Genomic DNA, 24,418 nt, shown 5'->3' with positions numbered 1-24,418 from the left:
GATGAATCAGAGATGATTCCCCAGGAAACCTGGCGTGGGACCCTTCTCATGGGTCGAGGGAAAGGTAGACGTTTCCTGATCCTGACTCTGGGGGTGGTGTGCTGCAGGAGAATTACATGGGTGGGGGGGGGGGCAGGACAGGAGGAATGGGAAAAACCCCTTTAATAACGTTCCCAGCGACCCTACAGTCTTAATGACCTATTGTAAAATCTAAACTGTGAAATAAAGGGTCATTTGAACATTGGGGATTTCAAGTCCCACAATGCCCAAGTACTGGGATGAAGAAAAGGGATGCAGAGGCACTAGACTGCATGTTGCAGCCTAATAATGCTAATGACCCACACCCGAGGGAGATTGGGCGGTATAAAAGTCCCCCTCAGGTGCAGGCCATAGAGGGAAGTAGTGGGATGTGGAGTGATTGCAGTAACTCCATGTTACTGTTGCAGCAAAAGTTGAAGGAGAGCAGAGACGCTGAAGCCACCATCGTTTGTTGACCGGATGCCGGTTCTGAGAGGGTTTCTACCTTCAAAGACCTTGAATGCAGAGGTTGCGCAGAGGGACTATTTTTGAAAGCTCTCCCTCTGAAGACTGTGAATGCAGATGTCACACGGCGGGAAGTGTTGTTTTTGAAAGCTTTCCCCATTCTAAATTCGGCTTGGGTGGCAGGCGAGCACTGGGGTGTTGCTGGAGCGAGAAGCGCTCCTTTCCCGACCGGCATGGGCCGCGGGAAGCAGAACGAAGCAGTATTCCAGGCCGAGCAAGGCAGAAGAAGCCGAAGATCAGGAGGCAGCAGAGAGAGTGGACGTGTATGCAGTACCCGGTGAGCTCACTAGTGTAGTGTGACCCTAGAACGCTCAGACCGCCCGATGGCCCGGTCTCATCATTTTGAATGAGGATGTAAAGAATGTGAAGTGGAAGACTAATAATCACTTTCAATACCAAACTGATACTAAGAAATTAAAAAAAGCCAAGAAAGGGCAATATCAAAACAAGTTAATAAGAACCACATTGCCAAAGCCAAGAGTGGGCAATTAAGAAGCAAGTTGTGTGTAAACCCTATTGCCAGTGTGAAACAAGCAATAGTTGAAACTGACCTTAACAAGCATTGTCTAAATTAAAGAAAAGCAAGTGTGAGAACCAGCCATTATCAGCACTAGGTTAATATTAGAGTGGGAACCCAAGAGTGGCAGGAAAGCTGCTCTCTTGATAGAAGGTATTCAGGAAGAGAGGAGCATAACCTGCATTGCATGTGGCAATAACAAGTGTGGAACAAATAGCACCAATATGTTTCAGCGTCTTCTCAGAAGAAGAAGTCACAACTTATTATTGTGGAAAGTCAAAAGACTTTGCTAAATTGTTTGAAGTAAAACTTTACCACATAAGCACTTGTAGTAGTTAGGAGTTTTATTGAGTCCCGACAGGTGTGTTTACCAGGGCAAAGGACATTGTAGTAATAGGCCTAATAAGTGAGTGGACCAGGAAGAAGTAATTGAAGTACTGTGTTGTGGTTAAAGATTGTGAAGAAGAATTGGCAAGACCACTACAGTATTTTGTGAACTGTTGTGGAACCATCCTGTGTGAAGGCATCATGAAGTAGACACCGACAACACGGTCAAGTTTGGTTCTCAAATGCTTTATTAAATTAAAATGCAGGATAGAGTAAGGCCTAACTTGCCCTATGCTAAGGTGGGGTTTCCCTACCTAAAGAAAACTAAGGATAGTGTGTGTCAGGAAGTCCAAATCAAAAGCTAGTCTGTGTCCACAACCTGTATTTGCCCTCACAACTAACCGTATACAATGTATAGGGATGTCAGCATCAAAATGAATAGTGTTCAAAATAAAGTTCAGCGCTTCTTCCAGCTTTTGGCTTGTAATCAGCTTTCCCTGCCCCAAGTTCAAACAGTTCTCAAGGTATCAGGGGTTCCTTCCCCGAGAGTTCAAATCTTCCAGCTTTTCAAAAGAAACAACACAGTTCCCTGTGACACTTCCCAGCTCTTTCGATGTCGGTAATTCGCAGACAGTTCTTTTTCTTGGCTTCAAAATCACACAACAGCTTATTGCCAAACCTAGGCTCCTTTATGGATACTTTCATTGATTTCTTCACACAGAGCACTCAGTCTAGGCGCTTTTGTCGGACCACACGGTCTACCCATTACAGGTTGCGCAACCGATTCCCCTTCTCAGTAGCTTTCCATCAACAATTGGCCACTACTTCCTTGTGACAGTGATGTTGATTCTCCAGTGTCACATTCTTTTGACACTGTACCATGGCTTGGTTAGCCACCATGCACTTTGCTTTGCTTTTCTATTGTCTTCCGACTCTTGCAAACACAGGGTTCCTTTTTAATACTATAGTCTCTTGGACACTTCTAGCTTTGATCAATACTTAGTTTCTTATCGTATATCCTTCTTGATATGCTTTGACTTTGCCAATACTTGTATTTCATCCAATACCTTCCGTAGTATATGCCACATGCGCCACCTTTATTTCACTCCATTCATGAGTGCTCAACACGTGTCTTTACTCCGTTTGGCATTCAACATTGCTTAGTATATCTTTCAGTTCATTTGGTATTCAAAAGTACCTGTTTTTGCATTTAAAAGTACGTTTAATTGTTTTCAGTTCGTTCAATAATCACCAGCACTTGTTTCAGCACTCAAAATACTTGTACTGACTTTCAGTATTTTTGGTATCAAAAACAACAATGTTTAATGCATTTTTGCCTGCCAGCCTGGTGCTTCCCATTCACTCATTGGTCAGAGCTTACAGTGTTGCGAGGATTCTGCCACTCTAGGTTATCGCCTGCTCGGGCGGGACCTCGCTCCTCTCCCAGCGGCTTTCTGTGGCTTTGCACCCCAGCAATGCTCTACCTGCAGTCCAGGAATTCTGTGACCGCTTCGCTCGGTCACGCCAGTCTTCCACATGCAATCTGTTACCGGCCTCCCGCTTTCCTGTATACACTCTGCATGGGTCACCAGGTCTCGAGCGCTCCACTTGCCACGCCACTGCTCGGGAGTAGCTTAACCAGCTGTTGCCTCGGCCTTCTTGGCTCACACTGCCTCCACAGCTGGTTCCCTTCACAAGCGGAGGCCAGGTTTTAAAGTGCCCACCATCATCATAACTCCAGAAAATACTACACCGCTTACCATCAGAATGGCAGTTCTATCTCACTTGTGTTCCGTCCTCCTCCTCCTCGTCCCAGTGTACAGCAGAGGCGGATACACGTTTGTGTTAACAAAAAGGAGGCTACCATGTGTCTGCATTAATAAAATGGGGCTCAAATGTGTTTGTCTCCTTCAAATGAGGATATGCCTTCCTAGTTGGTCTCTTCCTTGTCCCGATGTTGAGGTGGCATTTCTAGGGGACAGTTTGAAGGGAAGAGACGGGGGGAAGGTCTGACAGCAGCCTACAAAGGCTTGGGGGATAGAGGGTTCAGTGTGAAAAGGGAAAGGGGGATACCTGGTCTCGTATAAGGTGGTCCTCTCCCCACTTCCCAGGTTCCCTCCACCCACGTGATCCTCCCTCGCATATCCACCCCCAGGGTCAGGATCCAAAAGCGATGGCCTTTCCATGGCCACCGGAAAGCAGGATCCTGGGGAAGAAGAAGTGAGGACGCCCTCAGGTTCCTCACACCAGACAAGAGCCCTTTTTTTATAGAGACGAACTGTGTTTTCTCAGAAGAGAGTGTTGAACTCACAAGTGGATATATAAAGACTTGTGCAATACTATGAACTGTTGGTCAAGTCCAAGTGAGAGACTTGTTGGAGCAAGAAGAACTTTATTAGAACCTTGTTGCAAGACATAACTTTCCTATTTTGAACTGTAGATTGAGAATCCTGTTTGAATGTGCGGAAGGGGTACTCGCACAGGTTACAAAGAGAAACCTGTATCAGGTTTTGAACATAAGGGAGTAGTTTCTTACCTGTAACTCCATTTCTCCAGCATTGGTATCTTTCATGGATTCACATGCTTAGAATATTCCCCGTCAGACTGGGAACCCTCGGTACACATATATAGTCGTTTCCTATAGGAAAAAACTTCCGACACTTGTGTGTCCTATCCACATCTACGTCCTCCCCGAGGACGTCCACGCATGCCCCATAGGACGTAATGGTATAAAAGCCCCGCCCCCACGGGTCCCGTCAGATTTCGACCCCTCCAAAGAAGAAAGGGGGAAACCTGTTTATGCACATATCTTGCACCTTGCATTTCGGGGAGGCTGGTGGGCGCATGTGAATCTATGAAAGATACCAATGCTGGAGAAATGGAGTTACAGGTAAGAAACTACTCCCTTCTCCAGCATTGGATCTTTCATGGATTCACATGCTTAGAATAGATTGTATAGCAGTATCCTAAAAGAAGGTGGTGAGAATGCAATGCAACATACACCGCAAAAACACCCCAAAACCTAATTATATAGGCACATAAGTAGCAACATATTTTCCGATATATACATATTCATCATACATATATATATATATATATATATATATATATATATTTCTACTCAAAACCTACACACTAAAGAACCAGTATAGACAAGGCAAAAGACAAAAGCTTCACCGTTTTTGGCTTACCTCATTGAAACAGATGGCGCAGAACTGCCCTTCCCATCTGTACTTCATCCGCATGCTGCCTTTCCAGGCAGTAATGGCGTGTGAACGTGTGTGGGACTGACCATGCCGCCGCCTGGCAGATGTCTGTCAGAGGAATTCCTGCCCACAGCGCCGCGGAGGAGGCTGTCATCTCGTGGAATGGGCTCTAGGGTGCCCTTGTAGGGGTCTCCCGGCCTTGGAGTGACTAAAAGCAATTGCCGACGAGACCCATCGGGCCAGTCCTTGCTTGGAGATTGCCCTTCCTCTCGTCGACGGACCATATGCAATGAACAGCTGTCTGGTAGTTCTGAGTTCCTGCGTTCTTTGCAGATAAAACTTTAACGCTGTTTTCACATCGAGCGTATGAAGAGCCTTTTCCGCCGTCGACGACGGGGTCGCAAAGAAAGTAGGGAGAGCAATGGTCGAGTGCTTGTGATAGACCGTCGGTACTTTCGGGATGAAAGTAGGATTAGTTGATAGTATCACTTTATCTTTAAAGAATCTCATATATGGAGGGTCTATGACTAATGCCTGTAATTCCGACACTCTTCTAGCTGACGTAATGGCAATTAAGAAAGCCAGCTTCCACGATAGGAACTGCATGGATGAAGAGGGCATTGGTTCGAAAGGAGGTTTCATTAAAGCCGCCAACACCACATTTACACTCCACGACGGTGGGAACCGCTTCGTAGGGGGAAAAGTTCTAAAGAGACCCCTCATGAAATGTTTTACCAGTCTGTCGCTGAATAATGGTGCGGAATGTCTCCTTCTCGTGAACCTTGAGATGGCTGCCAGGTGCACCTTGATGGATGACGAGGATAGCCCACTCTCTGCTAGGTGCAGAAGATACAGTAAAATTTGTTCAGGAGTTACTTCCCCAGGCCGAATTTCGTGCTGTGTTTGCCACCACATACAGAACCTTCGCCACTTGCATATGTATGACTTGTTAGTGGAAGGAGCCCTAGCCGCCTGCAGAATTTTTTGGCAATCCGACGAGACTTTTAAATTGCCAAATTCTGCAAAGTCAGGAGCCATGCCGTCAGGTTGAGGCTGTCCGGATTGTAATGCCACACCGTTCCCTTGTCCCTGGATAGGAGATTCGGAACTTTCTGGAAAGTTATCGGTTGTTCCAACGATAGGTGTAGTAGGTCGGAAAACCACGGTTGTCTCGGCCAATACGGTGCCACCAGAATGACCCGGCATTTGTATCTGCGAATCCACTGTATTGTCCTCCGTATAAGGGGAAACGGAGGGAAGGCGTACAGGAACTTGTCTGTCCACGGAAATGAGAACGCTTCCCCTAGGGATCCTTTCTGAGGCCATCTGCTCGCGAACTGCTCGCATTTCTTGTTTTCTTTCGTTGCGAAGAGATCGACTGAGGGGTGACCCCACCTTTTGAAGATTCTTTGCAGCTGAATGGTGTCCATCTCCCACTCGTGTATCTGAGCCATGCTCCAGCTCAGGGAATCCGCTTGTACGTTCTTCACTCCTGGGAGATGGTGAGCCACTATAGATATGTTGTGTTTCAAAGCCCAATGCCATACCTTTTGAGCCTCCACAGAAAGGGTCCTGGATCTCGTGCCTCCTTGTTTTATCAAGTAGAACATGGCTGTCGTGTTGTCTGTCAGCACTCTCGACCCCTTGATATGTCTGTCAGCACTCTCGACCCCTTGATATGTGGGAGGAATGATTTCAAGGCCCATCTCACTGCTCTCAGTTCCAGTACATTGATATGTAGGCGTGATTCGGTGGGAGCCCATCTGCCCTGGGTTTGGTGGTTGTCCATGTGTGCTCCCCACCCCGTCAGGGATGCGTCTGTGATGATGGTATTCTGAAATTCGGGTTCTTGTAGAGGAACCCCTCTGTCCAGGTTGTGAAAGCTTTTCCACCATTGGAGGGCTCGGATGATTTCGTCGTCGTCGACGGTTAGCCTGTCCGACCACCGACCCGTGGACTGCTTCCATCTGTCGGCTAGGAATTCCTGAAGCGGCCTCATGAACAATCGACAGTTGGCTACTAGATGGATGCAGGAAGCCATGGAACCTAGGATCGCCACATACTTTCTCACTGAGAGTGTGCCATGTAGACGTAGTTGACTCGTCAGCCGATTGATCTTTGACATTCTGTCTAGGGAAGGCTTCACTATTCCCGACTGGGTTTCGAACTGAGCTCCGAAGAACTTTAAGTTGTTTGATGGCCTTAGAGAGGACTTTTCGAAGTTCACTGCGAACCCCAGTCGTTGCAGAAGCTGTAAGGTAGCCTGTATGCTGTCGGTCGACGCCGAGGAGGATCCCCTCACCAGCCAGTCGTCGAGGTACGGGTATACATGATGCCCTTTCTTTCTCAGCCAGGCTGCCACGGGCGCCAAACATTTTGTGAACGTTCTTGGGGAGGATTTGAGACCAAACGGGAGCACTGCGAATTGGTAGTGTGTCTGACCTACCATGAACCTCAGAAACTTCCTGTGTTTTTGACACATAGGGATGTGGAAGTACGCGTCCTGCAGATCTAGAGATGCCAAAAAATCTCCCACTTGAGCAGACCTGATCACTTCCTGCAGCGTGAGCATTTTGAATTTCTGGTTCTGTAAGGTCTCGTTGAGGTCGCGTAGGTCGAGAATGGGACGCCATTTTCCGTTCGGCTTTTTTTACCACAAAACACCGCGAGTATACCCCTTGGCCTTTCTGCGATGCAGGGACTAACTCTATGGCACCTTTCTGTAACATAAGTGCTACTTCCTGCAGCAAATTGTCCAGATGTGGTTGGGGTACGGGTATAGGTGGACACTTTGGAGGTTTGCATTTGAATAGTAGAGAATGTCGGTACCTCACTGTGTCCAGCACCCACTGATCTGTTGTGATGTTTTCCCATTCTTTGACGCAGCTTGACACTCTTCCTCCCAGAACGGTGCGCTTTCCGTCATTGCTGGTCTTTCTGTTTGCTCGTGGACGACGAATAGGTCGGTCGTCTCTTGGATGACTGGAAGTTTCTGCGCCGGCTTGAGTTTTGAGAGGCGCGTCTATATCCTTGGGAAGGGTACGCCGATCTGCCGAAGGATCTATCCCTGGGTGTAGAAAATCTTGAGTTGCCAGATGCCCCTCTAAAAGGACGAAAGGATCGAAAGTGTTTACCACCCTGAAGACCACCCAACGACCGTGCTGTATCCGAATCCTCCTTCATGCCCTTCAAGGCCTCACCCACCTTTTCTCCGAAAAGAAGGTCACCTTCGAAGGGCATGTCCAATACCTTGTACTGCACCTCGGGTCTGAAGTTGGTGCACTTAAGCCAAGCCTGGCGTCTTAGAACAACTCCGTTGTTTATCTGCTTAAAACCCGAATCTGCCAGGTCCACCGCTATGTTAATAGCATGATTCGACGCCTCTTCGCCCTCTCGTACCAGAGACATCACCGTTCTTCTATGTTCCTCCGGAAGGTGGTCCAGTATAGGGGCCAGTCTGTGCCACATCTCCCTGTCGTACCTGGCCACAATAGCCAGAGAGTTGGCTGCTTTCACAGTTGCAGCACCCACGGAAAGAACCTTCTTACCAAACACGTCTTGGCGTCTTGCCTCATTATCCGGAGGGGTAGAACTCTTGTGTTGAGCCTTGGCGTTCCTCGTCGCCGCTGCCGACACCACTGAATCAGGTGTAGGTTGGGACGAAAGACACTTCGGGGTAGAGTCTGGCACTTTAAATTTCTTTTCAATGTGGCCTTTGACGGCCGGTTCAGAAAACGGGTGACGCATGGTTTGAACACCCTCTTTCCAGACATGATCTGAAATGGGTATTGAGAATATTGAGCGTCTATTCTTACCCATATGATTGAATAGAAAGCAGTCCTTTTTCTCCTCCTGCTGGGCCAGGCCAAACTCCTTACATGCTTTTTCCATCATTGAGTGAAAAGCGCCAATATCGTCTGGTGGCGATGGATGAGTGGGGCTCTTTGGTGTTTCCAGTTCCACATCCGAAACCCAGGATGGATCCCTAGATGGAGACAGGGAGATATCCGATGCTGACCCACGGTCAGATAAGGAGTCCGAAAGCTCACCCTCCTCCTGGACTACTGGAGTCACCGGAATTCCACTTGTTTTGGTTGGACGGTGTGATGGGGCGGGTTCGTCGACGGGGGGTGTCGACGCCACAGGTGGAAGCCTTTCATCCAATGATTTTAGCAGCGAGTGTAAGGAGGACAGGACCTCCATGGACAGGGCCGATTGAGCGTTTGGAGTATTGGTAAATACCTGAGAGCAGGTTGCTCCTGATGGCGACTTGGCTCGTAGCCCAAGGTCTTCTGGGCCCGCAATCCTGAAACCGTCGTCTTCCTTCGAGGAAATCGACACTGCTTGTTCCTGCAGTAACGTGTCCGGCAACCCCATATCAAAAACTTCTGGTCTCCAGGCCAGAACTTCGGTCGACGAGGACATCGTCGCCGTCATCGGGTTGATGACGGGGGAAACCAACTGCGTCAGAGGCAGTGAGGGCACTGACTGGTTCGTCGTCGTCGGCGGTGGGCCTGCAGGTGGCTTAGGCGGTCCCGCCTTAACGGTGCTCTCCCTGCGTTTATCCGATTCTCTACTCGTGGCAGATCTATGAGGATCGCCCGAGGAGGATTTTGGCCTTTCCTACCCTTGTTTTTTCGACGATGATGATGATGGTATCTTTTTTGAAGATTCTTTTGAAGACTCCTTGGAAGAATGGCTTCGTGGAACATCCCTTTCCGCCGGTCGAGTCTTCTTCGCCGGTGGTTCCGACGAGGTTGAACGGCGCGGGGCTCCCGATGTTTTCTTCGAGGCGACGCTGCGCACGGAGCCCACCTCCGACTGAGGGTATGCTCCCGCCCCGTCATTTAACCACGACACCAGCCGCCGATTCCGATCTTTCAGGGTTTTCTGAGAAAAACCCTTACATATTTCGCACTGGTCTGCGGAATGGTGAGGGTGGAGGCAATAAATACAATCTAGATGGCTGTCTCCCTCATATACCTTCTTCAATCCGCACTTGGCGCACGGGCGAAACAACGGTTTGCCCGACATTCTGGTAAGACCAAAAACACCTCAGAGGCTCGTTCGGTCAACCCAGCGAGTAATTTCAACGATAGCCTAGAAAGTAGAGACTACGCGAGGAGATCCCACTATCTTTGGAGACGGTTGAAATCTGACGGGACCCGCGGGGGCGGGGCTTTTATACCATTACGTCCTATGGGGCATGCGTGGACGTCCTCGGGGAGGACGTAGATGTGGATAGGACACACAAGTGTCGGAAGTTTTTTCCTATAGGAAACGACTATATATGTGTACCGAGGGTTCCCAGTCTGACGACGGGGAATATTCTAAGCATGTGAATCCATGAAAGATCCAATGCTGGAGAACTGTTATTTCTGTTATATCTGAATTGCCATACATTACCTTGTTAAGTGTGTTGTATGCATAGGTGTGAGGGACAGATTCCTTTTGTTAAAGAGTTTCCTTTAGTTTATTTTGATAGCCAGGGAAACCCTTGCCAAGGTAGGGATAGTGAGGCGTTTGTCAAACCCTTTGGAGTTGATAAAGTGGCATCTTATGAAAAACCTCTACCAAGTTGTTCAGCTCACATTTCTGACCCCTCACAAAAGTTAGTCAGGACTATATTAAAAAATATGGATTGTGACAGGATTCCAGCTTCAACGATTCCTACTTCTATTTACAGAATGCTGTGTAGGCCCTTTAGTAACATTTGTGCCCAGACGTGAAATCTTAGAAGCATGTAACGACTTGTTATCCCCTAATGATTCAGAAGGCACCTTAAACCCCATAACACATCAAAAAAGGTCGGCGATATACCAACAAAAAAATCTATTTTTGAAGAGTTTGGCCCACAAGACCATGTAGATTTACTTAGGATTTTACATTTTCATTATGTTTGCACAGGCCCCAGATGTCAAACAATTCAGACCACATTAAACCTGAAGATTTCAATTTCAGACCTTGAATGCAAAGAACATTTGCAATGATCTAGACAAGGGGAGGTGAAATCTTCCCCAGGAATTATAGCTTGACAACCACAATCTCCCATCCAGGACTGCAAGGATTCACTTGTAAATGAAATTAAATCCTCCACCTTAGTTTGCGTAGGGTTGCAATATATGCCAATTAACACGTCTATGGGCACAATCTTGGGGATGTGGGGGGCATCAAGGAGTTTTCAAAAAGTGGTGGACAAAACTACTAGTTCACCATTCACAACCAATCATGTGTTTCAGGCCCAAACAGTTTTGTTGGATTCCTTGGGACACAATAATTCAGAATAAACAACATTTGGCTATTCAACCATTATAATTAAAGCTTCCAGTTTTCTGGTTTCAGAAATCAATCTGCTTTCTGTCTATATTTATTAAATAAAAATGGAAAAAAACAGTTATATCTGTCTGGTTCTCTATGATGTCAATCATGCATCGTTGGCCAATCACATTGCAGATTGGAAGCATTGAGAGTGTAAAAGTTGTATAAAAATAGCATTCATGTCCTTTAAATTGTCGACAGCATATATCTTAAGGCAGAAGTAGTCACAGGTGCAACCGTTTGTTGATATGGAAACAAATTAAGCTAGCATTTCTTTCCTATATGGCTGCATGTGTGATTTAATAAATGCCTTTTTTTATTACAATAAATGCTGAAAAATAATGGTTGCAAATTATGTTTTTATATGACAAAAAATAAATGTGGATAAATACAGATGGAAATGGCAGAAAAATAAATACCATAAAACAGGCATCCTTAATTATAAATCAATTGCATGATACGGGTGCCTCACTAGCAATAAGCACACACATGTTATTCTCAACTACCCGAAATAGCTGAATACTCCAAAATGTTACCAATTTTATTACAAAAACAGTTGCTTACAATTGGTCTCTACAATTGCTTTTTAATGGGTCCACTCAATAAGGAATGGAAACACGTCCGTGTAGAAAGACCCTTCTACAGATTTGGATTCTATATTAAAAACTGGTCCATGTCTCCATAAAAGGACTTAGTTTGTTTTAAACAAAGATCTTCCAATTTAAATAAATGACACACAAGTCTGTTGCACCCCATTTTGCAATGTGAACATAAAGACCTGGGCCATCACCAGTTGTATTACAACTTTTGAAGAAAAGAAAAAAACACTAATTTGTAACTATTTAGAAACAAACATAATTGAAGGCATTTTTCATACCTCACACCAGGCAGCAGTTGTATTCTGTACACAATCTTTTTTATATGGGATCCAAATGAAACATGGCCAATGTCTATACTTAGTAGGTTGATAATTTTGGGGTGGGAGCTCCTGAGAGCCTGTGGTGATTGTGCTAAAATAGTAGCCTAAAATGGCACAGAGCTATATTCAATTCTTGATGTTGCAGGTGCTTGGATTCTATGGGGCTAAGTCAAATAAATGTTTTCAAACTTTCAAGCGTTTTGAGATTGCCTCACCAGCCACGCAAACAAAATAAAGAAAAGTCAAGTGTTGATGAGAACTCCGGGTAAAATACATGCATACACACATTATCACTATTTGAGAAGCACTAGGAAGGTAGTGCCTGCCTGAGGCAACCAATTTCTTATCCAGCATGGAGAAAGTTTAGAAAGTCAGGGAAAGATCCAGAAACGTACAAGATGCAGCTTTAAGTTATAAGATTTTGCAAGATTCCGAATAATACTTACTCGATGAGGATGTTGATGTCCGACTGCGATCTCTGAGGCCGACTGGGTTTGTAGGTGGGTCTTCACCTGCAGAGACGAAAAATGTTAATCAGATGGACCCTTGTTAAACGCATCTCACATTGGTTCAGTCTTAATCAATATGATGTCAAACTAACCATTAACCAATATGATAATTGCGCTTCAAGTCATTAACATTACAACACACCCTCTCAGTGGAGAATTACTAAATATGCAAATTGGGGTAAGTGGATGTGCTGAGAATTTACAAATAATTCTGTGGTGTACTGAAACGACTTCATGATACCAAGTAGAGTGAAGGATACCACAATAGAATTTCCAAAAAGAAAACACATTATCAGTGCAATGTGGGCAGTTAGCAATAGACAGAAATTAATTTAATTGGTAAACACTGTAAGCAGGCCTCCAGATAAGGTGGGTACGAGGCCTTTTTACGCATGAAAGTCTTGTAAATAAGACAGATTTATTATTTTCCTGGGTACATTTATACACAGGTTTAGAGCAGAGGGCAGTGCAAAGGTCAGGTAACTTGACAAAAACCAGAAGGCTTCTTTTGATGTTTATCTACACGGATGTAATTGCAAGCCACCTCTGAAACAGAATTTATTTCTCTGAAGCCTTTCAAATTTTAGGATTTATAACTAATAAGATGGAAAACTAAGTTGCAATTGAGAATTCATATTCATTTTTCACAAGTTATGCTTTTCTTTTTCCAGTGAAAGCAAACCAGTATTGCACAATTGTATTTTTCAAAGTTCCGGTGCTGGGTGCATAATCATGTGGAGGCAGATCATTTTTACACTTATAATTTAATTTACACTCTAATTATAAAAACAGTGTGTAAAATGATGACTATGCACAGTCTAGTTTGCATCCGTTCAACCTTGCAGTCAATGGGGTACATTACTATAAATGGTCAGTGGCAGCAGAGTCTTTGTTCAAGGGTGAGTGATTGTCATTACACTGATCACATGTGTTCTAGCCTCTCAAATCCTCAAGACTACAATTAAAACATCCAAAACCTGACTCTCAAGCAAGTGCAAGCGCTGTTCAAAAACAAACAAATGAAAGTTACATTGGAAATTGAAATAGAAACTCAGCAAAACCTGTCCCTGTGATAATGCAGATGGGTATTTAACTTTATGTAGCGCTTCATGAATGGCTCGTCATACATCTAGGTACTGTGATTATTATACCTCAGTCGATATTCATTTAACCAACCTCTGAAGGATGTTAGCCAATACGATAGCTCAGCCGGTTGAGCGCTCGTTGCTGCAATCTGTGCGTGATCTGTAGGTTGCGGGTTCGAATCCCAGCAAGTCGAACTCAGCCTTTCATCCTTTTGAGGTCGATAAAGGAGTAAGGAGTACCGACTTTGGTTTGGTAGTAATTGTGATAAATATGTTATATGCACAGTGCTTTGCCAAAAGAGCTATATAAATAACGATTTGAACACTAGATTAGATATAGAATTTAGCATGGAGTCCTTGCCTCTCTGCACTGTTGTATCATAACACTGGCATACCATTAGGTAGTAATAGCTCCAGGAAATTAGGACTTTCATTAAACATCAAAGGACAATTCTGCTATCGAATTTCAAAACACACAATACAATTCATGTTTGCTTTACTATATAATTGGCTAGGTTTTTGTGCTTTCAACATTTAAATATATACAGGAGAGATCAAATGGCCAGAAATAATGAAAGTTGTATTCTGTCACAATGCGGAAAGCTGCTGCATAGTAATGATTGCCATACAGTTTTTGCACATGTCGGCTGGATGTCATATACATTTTACTCTCTTGCAAAGGAGAAAAGTCATGTTTACTCTTAAAATCACATTTGCTCTAAAAGTTTAAAAACAGAGTAAAATACTCCCACCTCCAAAATCTTATCTGGAGCACTAACTAAGTGATCAAGAGTTAAGACCTGGACAGAGTGGCATGCGTGTTGTTTGCTATAGACTTATTTCTCAAATCAATAAGAGGGTTTGGGGAAAGCCTACCTATTCCTAACCTAAAAGGGGTTTCCCTGCCTCAACAAAACTAAAGAACGACTGCGTCAGGATGTTAAATAAAAGAGCGTCCCCTGTCCTGTGTACAAAAACCCTAATCTTACCCTTAAACTCTAAAACAATATAATGTGCACATGGGTATTTCTATAGGCTAGGAATTTGCAGCCTTCTTCCAGAGTTCCAAAATATAAGGTTTACGGTGTAGTAAAGAAAGAATGTACCACCAGGAATAGGGATCCTCCCTTGCCATATGTTTTTTCTTATCCTTCTGTATCTATCCGTTGACTCCAGATAAAGTTCCACTAAGTTTAACTATTCAAATGAAGTGGGGCTCCTTCCCAGTGTTTCTCTCCCCTTAAGGCTTTGCTTTACAAGTTCAACGAGAACGACTTCTCCCTTGAGCTTCACTGTTCTTCTTTAAGGCTTCACACTTAAGGAAACATTTCTCTTTTATGCCTACAACCTTCAATGCTTTTCTTTGAGTATTCACAATCTTAAAAGTTATTAACCTTTCCAGGAGTTTCCCTTACACATATGGTGCGCTTTACTTCACAATGCCAAGGGGACTGGTTTTCACTTGCATCTCACTTTAAATCCACCATTCCCTTTCATTATTCCAGTTCTCTGGGTGTATCACTTTACCCTTCACCACTAATTGCTCCTTTTTATGTCCCTGGTCTAGTCTTCTGCTAGGATATTTACTCCTTATTCCAAAAAGGTATAATTCTTTCCTTTTAAGTATTGATTTGACACTTTGCCCAACTTCAGGTTCACTTTCCACTCCCGGTTTTCTCTACTGCCAGGATGTCACACTGTTTCCCAAAGTTCACTTCTCCTGGTTTACTCTCCTGCCACGATATCATACTATTTCACAAAGTTCACATTCTTGGTCATCCACAAAACAATCTTTTCTAAATATTGAGTCGCTGACCCTTTTCTAATATTGCTTGCAGCCGCATCAGTTTCTTCAATGCTGTTAATTAACACAACATGGCATTGACCTACACGCTCTCTGGTATCCCGTTCACTTTCTCTGGGTTTTCCAGGCAGCTTTGGTGTTCCTCGTGTCTTTGCTTCTCTGATTCGCTGACTTGCCGTTCTTCCTGTGAGCGAAATAAGCTTGCTTTGCCCTCCTCTGCTGCGCATGGCTTTGCTTTGGGTCCTTAAGCAGTACTTTTCCTTCGGTTCGCCTCTTCTGCACACTGTTTGTGTCAGTCTCAGCGCTGCTTCTGGCGGCCTGTTTGTCCTCAGCATTTTGACCGGCATGAGAACAAGTCACTGACAGAGCCAGCCTCTGCCTCCCACTTCATTCTGGTGTTCTCTCAACTGTGTCAACTTTAAACTTCCTGGCATGGTGTAACGCTTTCCAAAGACTAGAAAGCAGCGTTGGCTTAGTGCTTCTGGTCATCTTCATTACTCAATCCCTTTTCCTCATCTCACTACTGAAAAGGGGGGCACATAAGGTGTTTGACTGCCGTAAGGTGGGATTTCTTCATCTATACCCCAATAAGCCATGTATGTATGTATATATGTGTTATTGGTAATTGTGACTGCAAGACTATTTTGATCTAGCATTCTTCTGTCCCTCTGGAGTTTGCCTACCCTGTGCGGCCCTCCTGCAGATAGCAGTACAACGTCCTTTCATCGTAAGGTATTATTATGCCTGCATGTTAAACGTGTAAATAACAAAAAAGTTAATCACATTTTTTGGGGGGGTGGGAAAGGGCAGATTAGGGGTTGGGATGGTCTGGTATAGTTAAAATAGGTGGGGGCAGAAGGGTTTGAGGGGGACCCCCAAAAAACAAAAGAAAAAATGTGATGAACTTTCTCGTTATTTTATACATGTTTAAATTGCAGGAGTAGAAATGCCTAACGATGAAAGGACATAGAACCCAGATAGCTACCCCCAAGGTTAGAGCCTTCTGCCTTTCCCAGGCCACATAGGAGAAGCTTCCCTCCAGAGAATCATGGACGATATTGCTAGATTCATCACAACACAATTTGCCTTTGAACGCATTGGGTAATTAGTTCGGTATACAGGAAGCTTTTAGAACAGCAGTAGCAAAGATACATGCAAGTGTCAATTACTGACAGGTACTGTGCAAAGAGCAGGGTCCGTCAGAGACAAGCTTCCTGCAGAGTAAAAGAGTTTTTAAAAAGCGGATCTCAGTTTATTGGTGGCCTTGCATCTTCTGCACCAAAAATAGTAGCATGAAATCTTGTGCCTTAATTTGAAATCCCCAAGTCCCTTCAAGGTGTGATCTTCATCTAGAAATTTAACTGGATAGGATTCCAAACTGAGAATACAAAAGAAGCAATCACTGGCAAAGCCAATAGTTTGTGCTTTTGTGTAGGCATGGAATACACATTTTCCACGTACTGGTAAAATGGCAATGCAAGTATCTGGGCATGTTATATCAGTGTCTGCAAATTAATGGGAATTCAGTACAAGGAACAGATGTATTGGGAGCATACTGCTTACAAATCAAGTGGCTAAAGGTACACTTGGCTAAGATATTTATTACATCAGGAGCTGGATAATCCAGTTCATAAGTGCAATTTAGCCATTACCTTTTCCGTAGACTGCTCAGAAAGCACAGATCTAGGCTCAAAGAGATCGCAATGGTATCTGTCTTTGCCAAGGAGTGGAAAATAGTGGGTGGGAATTGGCCATAGGAATTAGCATGGCCATGGGGAGTCAATGTGTGGAAAATACCCAAACAATAGCACACAAATTGAATTCTGCAAAGGCAAACGCTAATTTAACACCCCCTATTTCAACAATCACACCCCACAATTCTGGGAAAAGTAACAAGCTGTATTTGGCATCAACATTCTATTTTCTTTTTTTGGGCCCCTACTTTTCTGCTGGGGATGTCACCTACATCAGAACAAACAAGTTCCCAATTGGGAACTCACGTCCCCTGCACACTTTCGTATGTCTGGAACACCAGACCAATAATTCATATCTTAAAGACACAATATTTCAAGTAAATGATTATACTATAAAGAGGCAAAAGTCAGTTTTGGAAAAAAAACATTCAATCAGATTATATCACAAGAACCAAGTTTCATTTTATTCATGATGGTAGAACTGTAGAGGGCCCAACGCTTTTCGAGTGTATGCACACTCTTCATCAGGGGCAATTCAAATTCTGGAAAAAATGTATATACAATATTTACATCAGAGTGCAGAAATATAACAAATTCTGGCTGGAATATGTTACAAAAAACCAACAGTTTCTGCTAAGATCTTTGGACTACATAAAGAAAAATCAAACCAAGTGATGTATTAGATACATAATTAAACTTATACCAGTATGTGATGGGACATAATATATCCTCTGGCTATAACTACCAGACCTAAGAGTGATACTGGTCAAGAGAAAAGATGCCTCATACTGATTTTATGGGGCTTGAACGGCCATGTAAAAAATGAATTAGCAGAATGTCAAACAGATAAGAGAATCTCAAAAATGTCTAACCTTGTGATGTTTTTTAAAAAAAAAGTGCTTCTGTATTCAAAACCTTGGATTCGCTGTAAAGTAGATCCCCACTCGTGCAGGGATGAACAACAATTCTACATTGGAAAAAAGAGAGAATTGCTTTTTGTAGAGAGGAAAACTATAGTAGCCTCTAAACAGTCCGTTTAAGAAAGTAGAATTACCAGCAAAACTGACACTTACTCAAGTATGCACGAAAACTCCAGAATGGAGGTCCCGACAGGGTAAGTATGTGCGTTAAACTGATCTTCAGCACAAGGCAAGATCTAAAAGCTAAGTAGAGAGGACGATATGGGGACCAATTCAGTGCTGTTAGATTAAAATCTTAACCTCATGCAGAGGTAATCCAAAAAGAAGAGGAGGATTCAACATTATTTAAACAATCTTACCTTTAGTCACAAGCGATGTACAATGGAGGCAGGATTCCAGGGAGGATGTCCGTCTCCATTGTCAACGCTGCAACGCATTTTATGCCGTGTAGACGAATGACGTCATCACGCGCATGCGTGTATGACGCAATCTGAGAGCAACGGGTGGAAATCACAATGTTAAAAGTGAAATATCGGGGTCTAATACATAGCAAATAGCAAGTTGAATATGTCAGTATCGACAAAAACAAAAAGATTACATAGGTTAGGTATTTTGTGCCCGCGACCAGCCTGCTTACAAGATAACGTCATCACGCCAAAGTGCGGGTGATGGCATATGTAAACAAAGCGCCACGTAAATTAAAAAAAAACATTAATGTCACCTACATCGTCACACAATCACAAACATTTTATACAAAAAGAAGAATTTACTGCCTGTAAAAATCCCACTACTTTTGCAAACACACAATTATGTATATATTATACTCATAGTAGGACAGTCCATATGGCCACCTTCAAGCCATCGCTAGAGGTTCACCTTCAGTTGTGAGCCAGTTGAACTGTCAAATCAAGACACTGGGAGAAGGGAGTAATTATCCTGGTAACCAAAGCTGAAAAGACGTTATCATGCAAAGTGTTGTACCTGACAGAGAGAAGTGTTAGAACTTTCTTTTTTGTTGGACTACAATTTTGACCAGTGGAATGGACCCAAGCACCCCTCCCCCCCCCAAGAAGAAGCCAAAACCAGGAGTGAACTTTTAGCCCTAGTCCAGAAGAAGGACATCATTCTTCTGGAGCAAGACTGTCTTGAACAGACATAAAAACACTTGAAATTCATCAGATGTGGGAAGTGATGATCATCTTAAGTCTGTGTCCCCTCAGTGATGACCCCTAGGATCTAATGTGTTATTTATACAGCGATTACGCCTAAGTGCTTTCCACAGAACACATATACATACAATATAACCCCACCAGAGTTGATATCATTTATCGACCTCAGCAGGACGAAAGGCTGAGTTTGCCTTGCAGGGATTGGGACCTGCAGGTCACAAACAGATCACAGCAGCAAGAGCTCAACCCAATGAGCCATTTCTCTGGCATCTCATTTTGTATGTCATTGTGAATGCCATCTGTTAGGTATATGCTCATTGGCTTTGCAACAGGGTGCACGCTGAGTTAAGATGATCATCACTTCCCACATCTGCTGAATTTCAAGGGTTTTGTTGCGTTCATTCTGATCACCTTAACTGTCCCTCAAGTAAAGTTAATGAATTTCAAGGGTTTTGGTATGCTATAGTTTATACAAGGGCCACTAGTCAGGGCCAGTGGCCACAGCCTTTGGCCATGGCGCTGTACATGTTGCACCAATAGGTTTCTTTAGGGCCTACTTGACCATGGTCACTGTATATTTATTTTATTTGGCATTTGTATAACACCCAGACCCACGGGTATCACAGCGTTTGTACAGGTGGACACAGTAGTAAAGTTGTAGACAAGAGCATTAAATAGGTAAGGTGGTGGTGAAAGCAAAGTAGGATGTAGCAAATACGTAATAGTTAGTCATACTTATTAAATAACCAAGTTTTCAAAGGTTTCTTGAATGCACGGTATGAGGGCTCATTTTGTAGGTGCGGAGGAAGAGAGTTCCAAAGGGAAGGAGCCGTGGTGCTGAAGCTCACCCCATCCGCTCTGGCAAGTTTGAAACGTGGGACTACTAGTGTAAGCTGGTTGGAGGAGCGGAGAGTGCAACAGTGTTTTTTTGCGATGCGGTCATTCAAGTATTTGGGGGCTTCCTTGTAGATGCAACACTGTGCAATGGATATATTTTGAGTCAATCCAAGCTTTTATAGGTAGACAGTGGACTTCCAGCGGGTAGCAGATATGTAATCTGGTTTGCAGGGGCCCAGTGCCGCACGCAGGGCTTTGTTTTGCAGCAGCTGTAGTTCTGATAGGTTAGAAGAAGATGTACCCTTGAAAAGGGCGTTGCATTAGTCAAGTTTGCTCAGAATGATGGCTCTTGAGAGTGCGAGACAGTTGTTAGGGCTCAGGAATTGTCTGCTTAGTGTAAGGAACTCATGGTGGCAACAGTAAAGACAGACAAGTAATCATAGTTCAAGCGTGTTTATTAAACTTGATATCAGGGTTGGAAAAAATGCCTAATCTAAACCTAAATCTAATATGGGAGTAAGCTACGCCCGTCAAATAATAAGGCAGTCCTAGTGGCGTTGTGTCAAATAAAAAGACCTATACTAAGAAAAACCTATTGCCAGTCCTTACAACTAAATACAAAAGCGTGTGGGAGAGGATTAACAAGAAAGAAGTGTTCACAAATGATAAGTCAGGATGCGGTTGATAGGGTCTCCCTTCCCCACGTTTTAAGCACGGGACAAGGCGGGACTCCGGAGCACAGTAGACGTTCGAGCCTTCCCAGCACGAGACAACAGTTCCGCTCTCAGGTATCTGAACCTCTGGTGGTTAAGTCTCTTTTCTACCAAAAAGTCTCTGGCCTTTGAGGACCTGATGCATTCAAAATAAACAAAAGTACCTTTCTGTATCGACGTTGGGTGATGACTTATCACCACGGGATTCCCCCTCTTCAGGGTTCAGATCCACAAACAGTTCCTATCGATATCAGGACCTTCGGTGGTTGACTCTCTTGCTTCCGAGGGCCTAATAGGTTCAAAATAACAAACAAAAATTCCTTGTGGATTACACTTGAGGTGATGAATCTTCACCCCTGGGTCCCCCTCTTCCCGGCTCAGACCCCTCTCAAATATCAGCCACCCTCGCTTGGGTTCACTCTGGCTTGTATTCAAATGATTTCTCTGTTGCATTAATTTGTCGGTGGGTTGATGGTTTTCCACCCCTGGATCCCTCTCTTCCGGGCTCAGACCCTTCGACTGATTGCCTCCCCCTGTCGGGTTTCACTACGGCTCTCATTCACATACTTCCTCCTTTTGCTTTCACAAATCTTTGGGTGACGACTTTTCACCCTTGGATCCACCTCTTCCGGGCTCAGACCATTCTTGAATGTTAGCCTCCCTCTGTCGGCTTCACTATGACTTGGTGTGCAAAACTATTTCTCCTCTCATTCACATGTCTTAATGTTTTTTTAAACAGGTCACTGTGGGCATCCCTTTGTTGGGTTCACCTTTGTCAACACACTGTTCATTGGCACTTTAGGCTTCGCCCCTTTCCATCGGCATCCCTCAGTCGGGTTCACTCTTGCCAACTCTACTTTTCCTAATACTTTCTTATTATGCAGGATTCATTTCCCTTGGGTTTTCACTGGTTTGTCGGTCAAAGACTTTTGACTGTACAGGGGATTTTGCTAAACCTCTGTATGACCACTTAACCTTTTTCTCGCGGCTCTCCTAGGGCCTACTGGTATTGGTAGTTCTAACAATCACGGGATCAACCAGAGTCTCTTGAATGAGCACCCATGTAGTGCCGGTCCCCTCTGCTGCTGGTGTTCCCTTACAGTTCTTTGAACTTTTCTTAATTTGCCACTTTGCGACTTTCATTTAACACAGTTCGGTTTTCCCCCTCGACTCACCGGCTGTGATGAGCCGCTTGGCTTTCCTCGTACCTGGAGTCAAGGACGGTAACACAGTTGCAGGCGTCTTTCTCTGTCCTGCTTATCAGCGTAGGCATGCTCCATGTACTATTGATCTCTGCTGCAACACACTTTGGTTATTGTTCACAGTCTTTCGATTCCTTCCACAGAGGCTTCGCGGGTCTGGGTGGAAAGGGCAAGGTCGCTTCTCTCCTTGTTACCCTTTTGATTCTTGCCTCCTTTCTCCTCCTCTTGAACTGCTGTGTTTGAATAGCTGTCTCGTTGTGCGTCTGCCTTGCTCTTATTGTGCTCTAGTGCTCCACCTTGTATCCATGTGGGGGAATGGAAGGGGCCATCAGGTGTGTGTGATTCTGGTCAATTGCCCGACTTTGCCTGACCCTTGTATTGGGACATGTCAGGTAAACGGCTCTAGTGTTAGTCCATCGTCTTTCGTGGTGTAGGAAAGTGCTCATGTTGGAAACGGGGGGGTGAGGGTAGAGTGTCTGAGTACTGGGCTGGGGAAAAGGTGTTAGAAGCAGGGGGTGGTTGGTTAACTTGGAAAAGTGAACTGTTGTGGGGTTTGTGACTTGAATAGGGGGATTGTGGGAACAGTAATGTTTTGTCAATTCTGATTGGGAGTTAGGAAAATAATGACCAGAGGGATGTGGAAAAGAACGATCGGGAGTATTCGGGTAGGACACAGGAAAACAGGTATTCTGGGAGAGAGTTTCTGGGTGTAACAGGGTTTGCGAGCCTTGGAGATTCATTGTTACAGAGGGGTCGTTGGATCTGCGACAGAGAGATTAAATGAAGGGAAGGGAGGCAGATGTAGTACAGCCTACAAAGGTTTTAGGACTCTCGTCCTCCTCTTCTTCTTCCTTGGTACAATACTGTGTCTTACTTGGGGTATCTCCCAGAATACAATCCCAGGCCCCTACTCAGGTGCTCATTCCCTGTTAGTCTACCCCTAAGGTTTGGATAAAAGAGGGCCACTTCTTCTCTGGCCACCTATATAAGTGATTCCCGGGATCTACTTGGGAGATAATAATATCATTATTTGTACCCAAAACATAAAATGAGCATCAATATAGCATTTCTGTCAACTACTGAAGACATTAGTTAGAGGAGTCAGGCCTGGAAAATTCTTAATTCTGCCAGACCTGATGCTCGGGTAACTTATTTTACCTACTCGACGGGAAGGGGAGAGAAATGCACCCGACCCATGACAAAAAATGTAAATGAGCTTTCTGTAAAATGGTGTATGTCACCACAAACCCACTTTATGTTTGGCACACTGCTGCCACCCAGAGGTCAACCATTCACAGTGAAAAGTGCAGCCATTAACATTGAAACATTTATTTAACATTTACTGCTAACAAAGTAAATGTTAAATAAAAGTTTCCAACATCCCCATCAAATGATACTCACACTTCATAAAATCTACTGGAGTAAGCCAGTAGACACTTCAAACCCTGGATGAATGTCTGTAAAATGTTAGCTGCATGAACGGACACAGATAAATAGATATGATAAAAAGGCTTTGAAAATAGCTTGGTCAGCACTCCAATGCAGGTGCCAACATATAATGCAATCATGATCATAGAGCAAAGCAGATCAGAAGATGAACAGTCTGGATGGAACTAATGATCACTACTTTGCAGGAACATCTAGTTAGCTTTGTGTATTCATTAGGTAAGAGTAAAGAAAGTAAGAGACTAAGCAGAGTGGATGGCATTGCAGGGAGAGAAATGGGAAAATTGAGTGGAATATTGCAGTTTTCGGCCGTCTCACTTTCAGGGAAGTTAGTACAGGGTGATGAGATAGAATGTCAACTAGTATGGGATAAGCTCATGGGATGAGCACCAGTTACACAAATGTATGCCATGAGCACAGACCTAGGTTTCCATCAAAGCATCTGGCAGTGTGATCATGTACATTGCAACTCGTCATTGTGATGCATCTTCCGCAATTAAATGAAATATAGTTGAAACTATGAGATTTAGATGCACTAACCTACGTTTTTCTGTAAGGCTTTCAGACAAAACAGTGTTTTACAGTAGCAATTCTGTAATTATGCATTATGTAACAACTTACATTTTTAGGAATGCAATTATAGGATTGTCTTTTAAAAATAAATAAAAGCTAGCACATACTGGTCTTCGCCAGACAGGATATAGTTAGCTTGTTAAAAGTATCATCCCAATTACGTCTAGTTAATTATTTGGAAAAGAAAATAATTCCTGCCTAGCACTCACAACTAGTAGGGCTAGCTTGGTCGTTATTTTGTATTTTGCTGCAGAGAAGAACAAGTTATGTACCCCTGGTAACGTTCTTTTGAGTGGATGTTCCTTCCACGTATTCCTCATCTTATGATAATATATCTCTCCAGCTTTGCTGCTTCAGAATTTGACAGACGCAGCGACTCTGCAAACCGCGCCCTATGTCCCTCGAGGGCCTTCGTTGACATCATCATTAGCATAAATAGCGCATGCAGCGCCCGTTGGCTTCATTTCTGTTTTTCTTTTCCCCTTCGCAGAGGAATTACCAGGTGTTGCCAAGACCGTAGGCTCTCAGAAAGCCTAGAGTGTAATAACATGTAAATTGTGCAGCGGGGTAGGAATACGTGGGAGAAACATCCAATCGAAAGAACGCTACTGGGGGTAAGTAACTTGTTCTTTGAAT

General features: G+C 44.0%; 1 protein-coding gene across 1 annotated transcript in view; it reads right to left on the bottom strand.

Moving 5' to 3' along the window:
- LOC138567725 (solute carrier family 25 member 35-like) overlaps window positions 1-24,418 on the bottom strand; it is a 328,461-nt gene that overhangs the window by 190,346 nt on the left and 113,697 nt on the right. The window contains exon 2 of the mRNA XM_069646202.1: window positions 12,277-12,342. Within this exon, the coding sequence (XP_069502303.1) occupies window positions 12,277-12,342 (66 nt within the window). The remainder of the gene's footprint in view (window positions 1-12,276; window positions 12,343-24,418) is intronic.

This window comes from Ambystoma mexicanum, chromosome 1p (genome assembly GCF_040938575.1).
Source record: "Ambystoma mexicanum isolate Mex_15411 chromosome 1p, UKY_AmexF1_1, whole genome shotgun sequence".
Taxonomy (NCBI): domain Eukaryota; kingdom Metazoa; phylum Chordata; class Amphibia; order Caudata; family Ambystomatidae; genus Ambystoma; species Ambystoma mexicanum.
The sequence above is the reverse complement of the archived record's forward strand: the minus strand, read 5'-3'. Positions and strand labels throughout refer to the sequence as shown.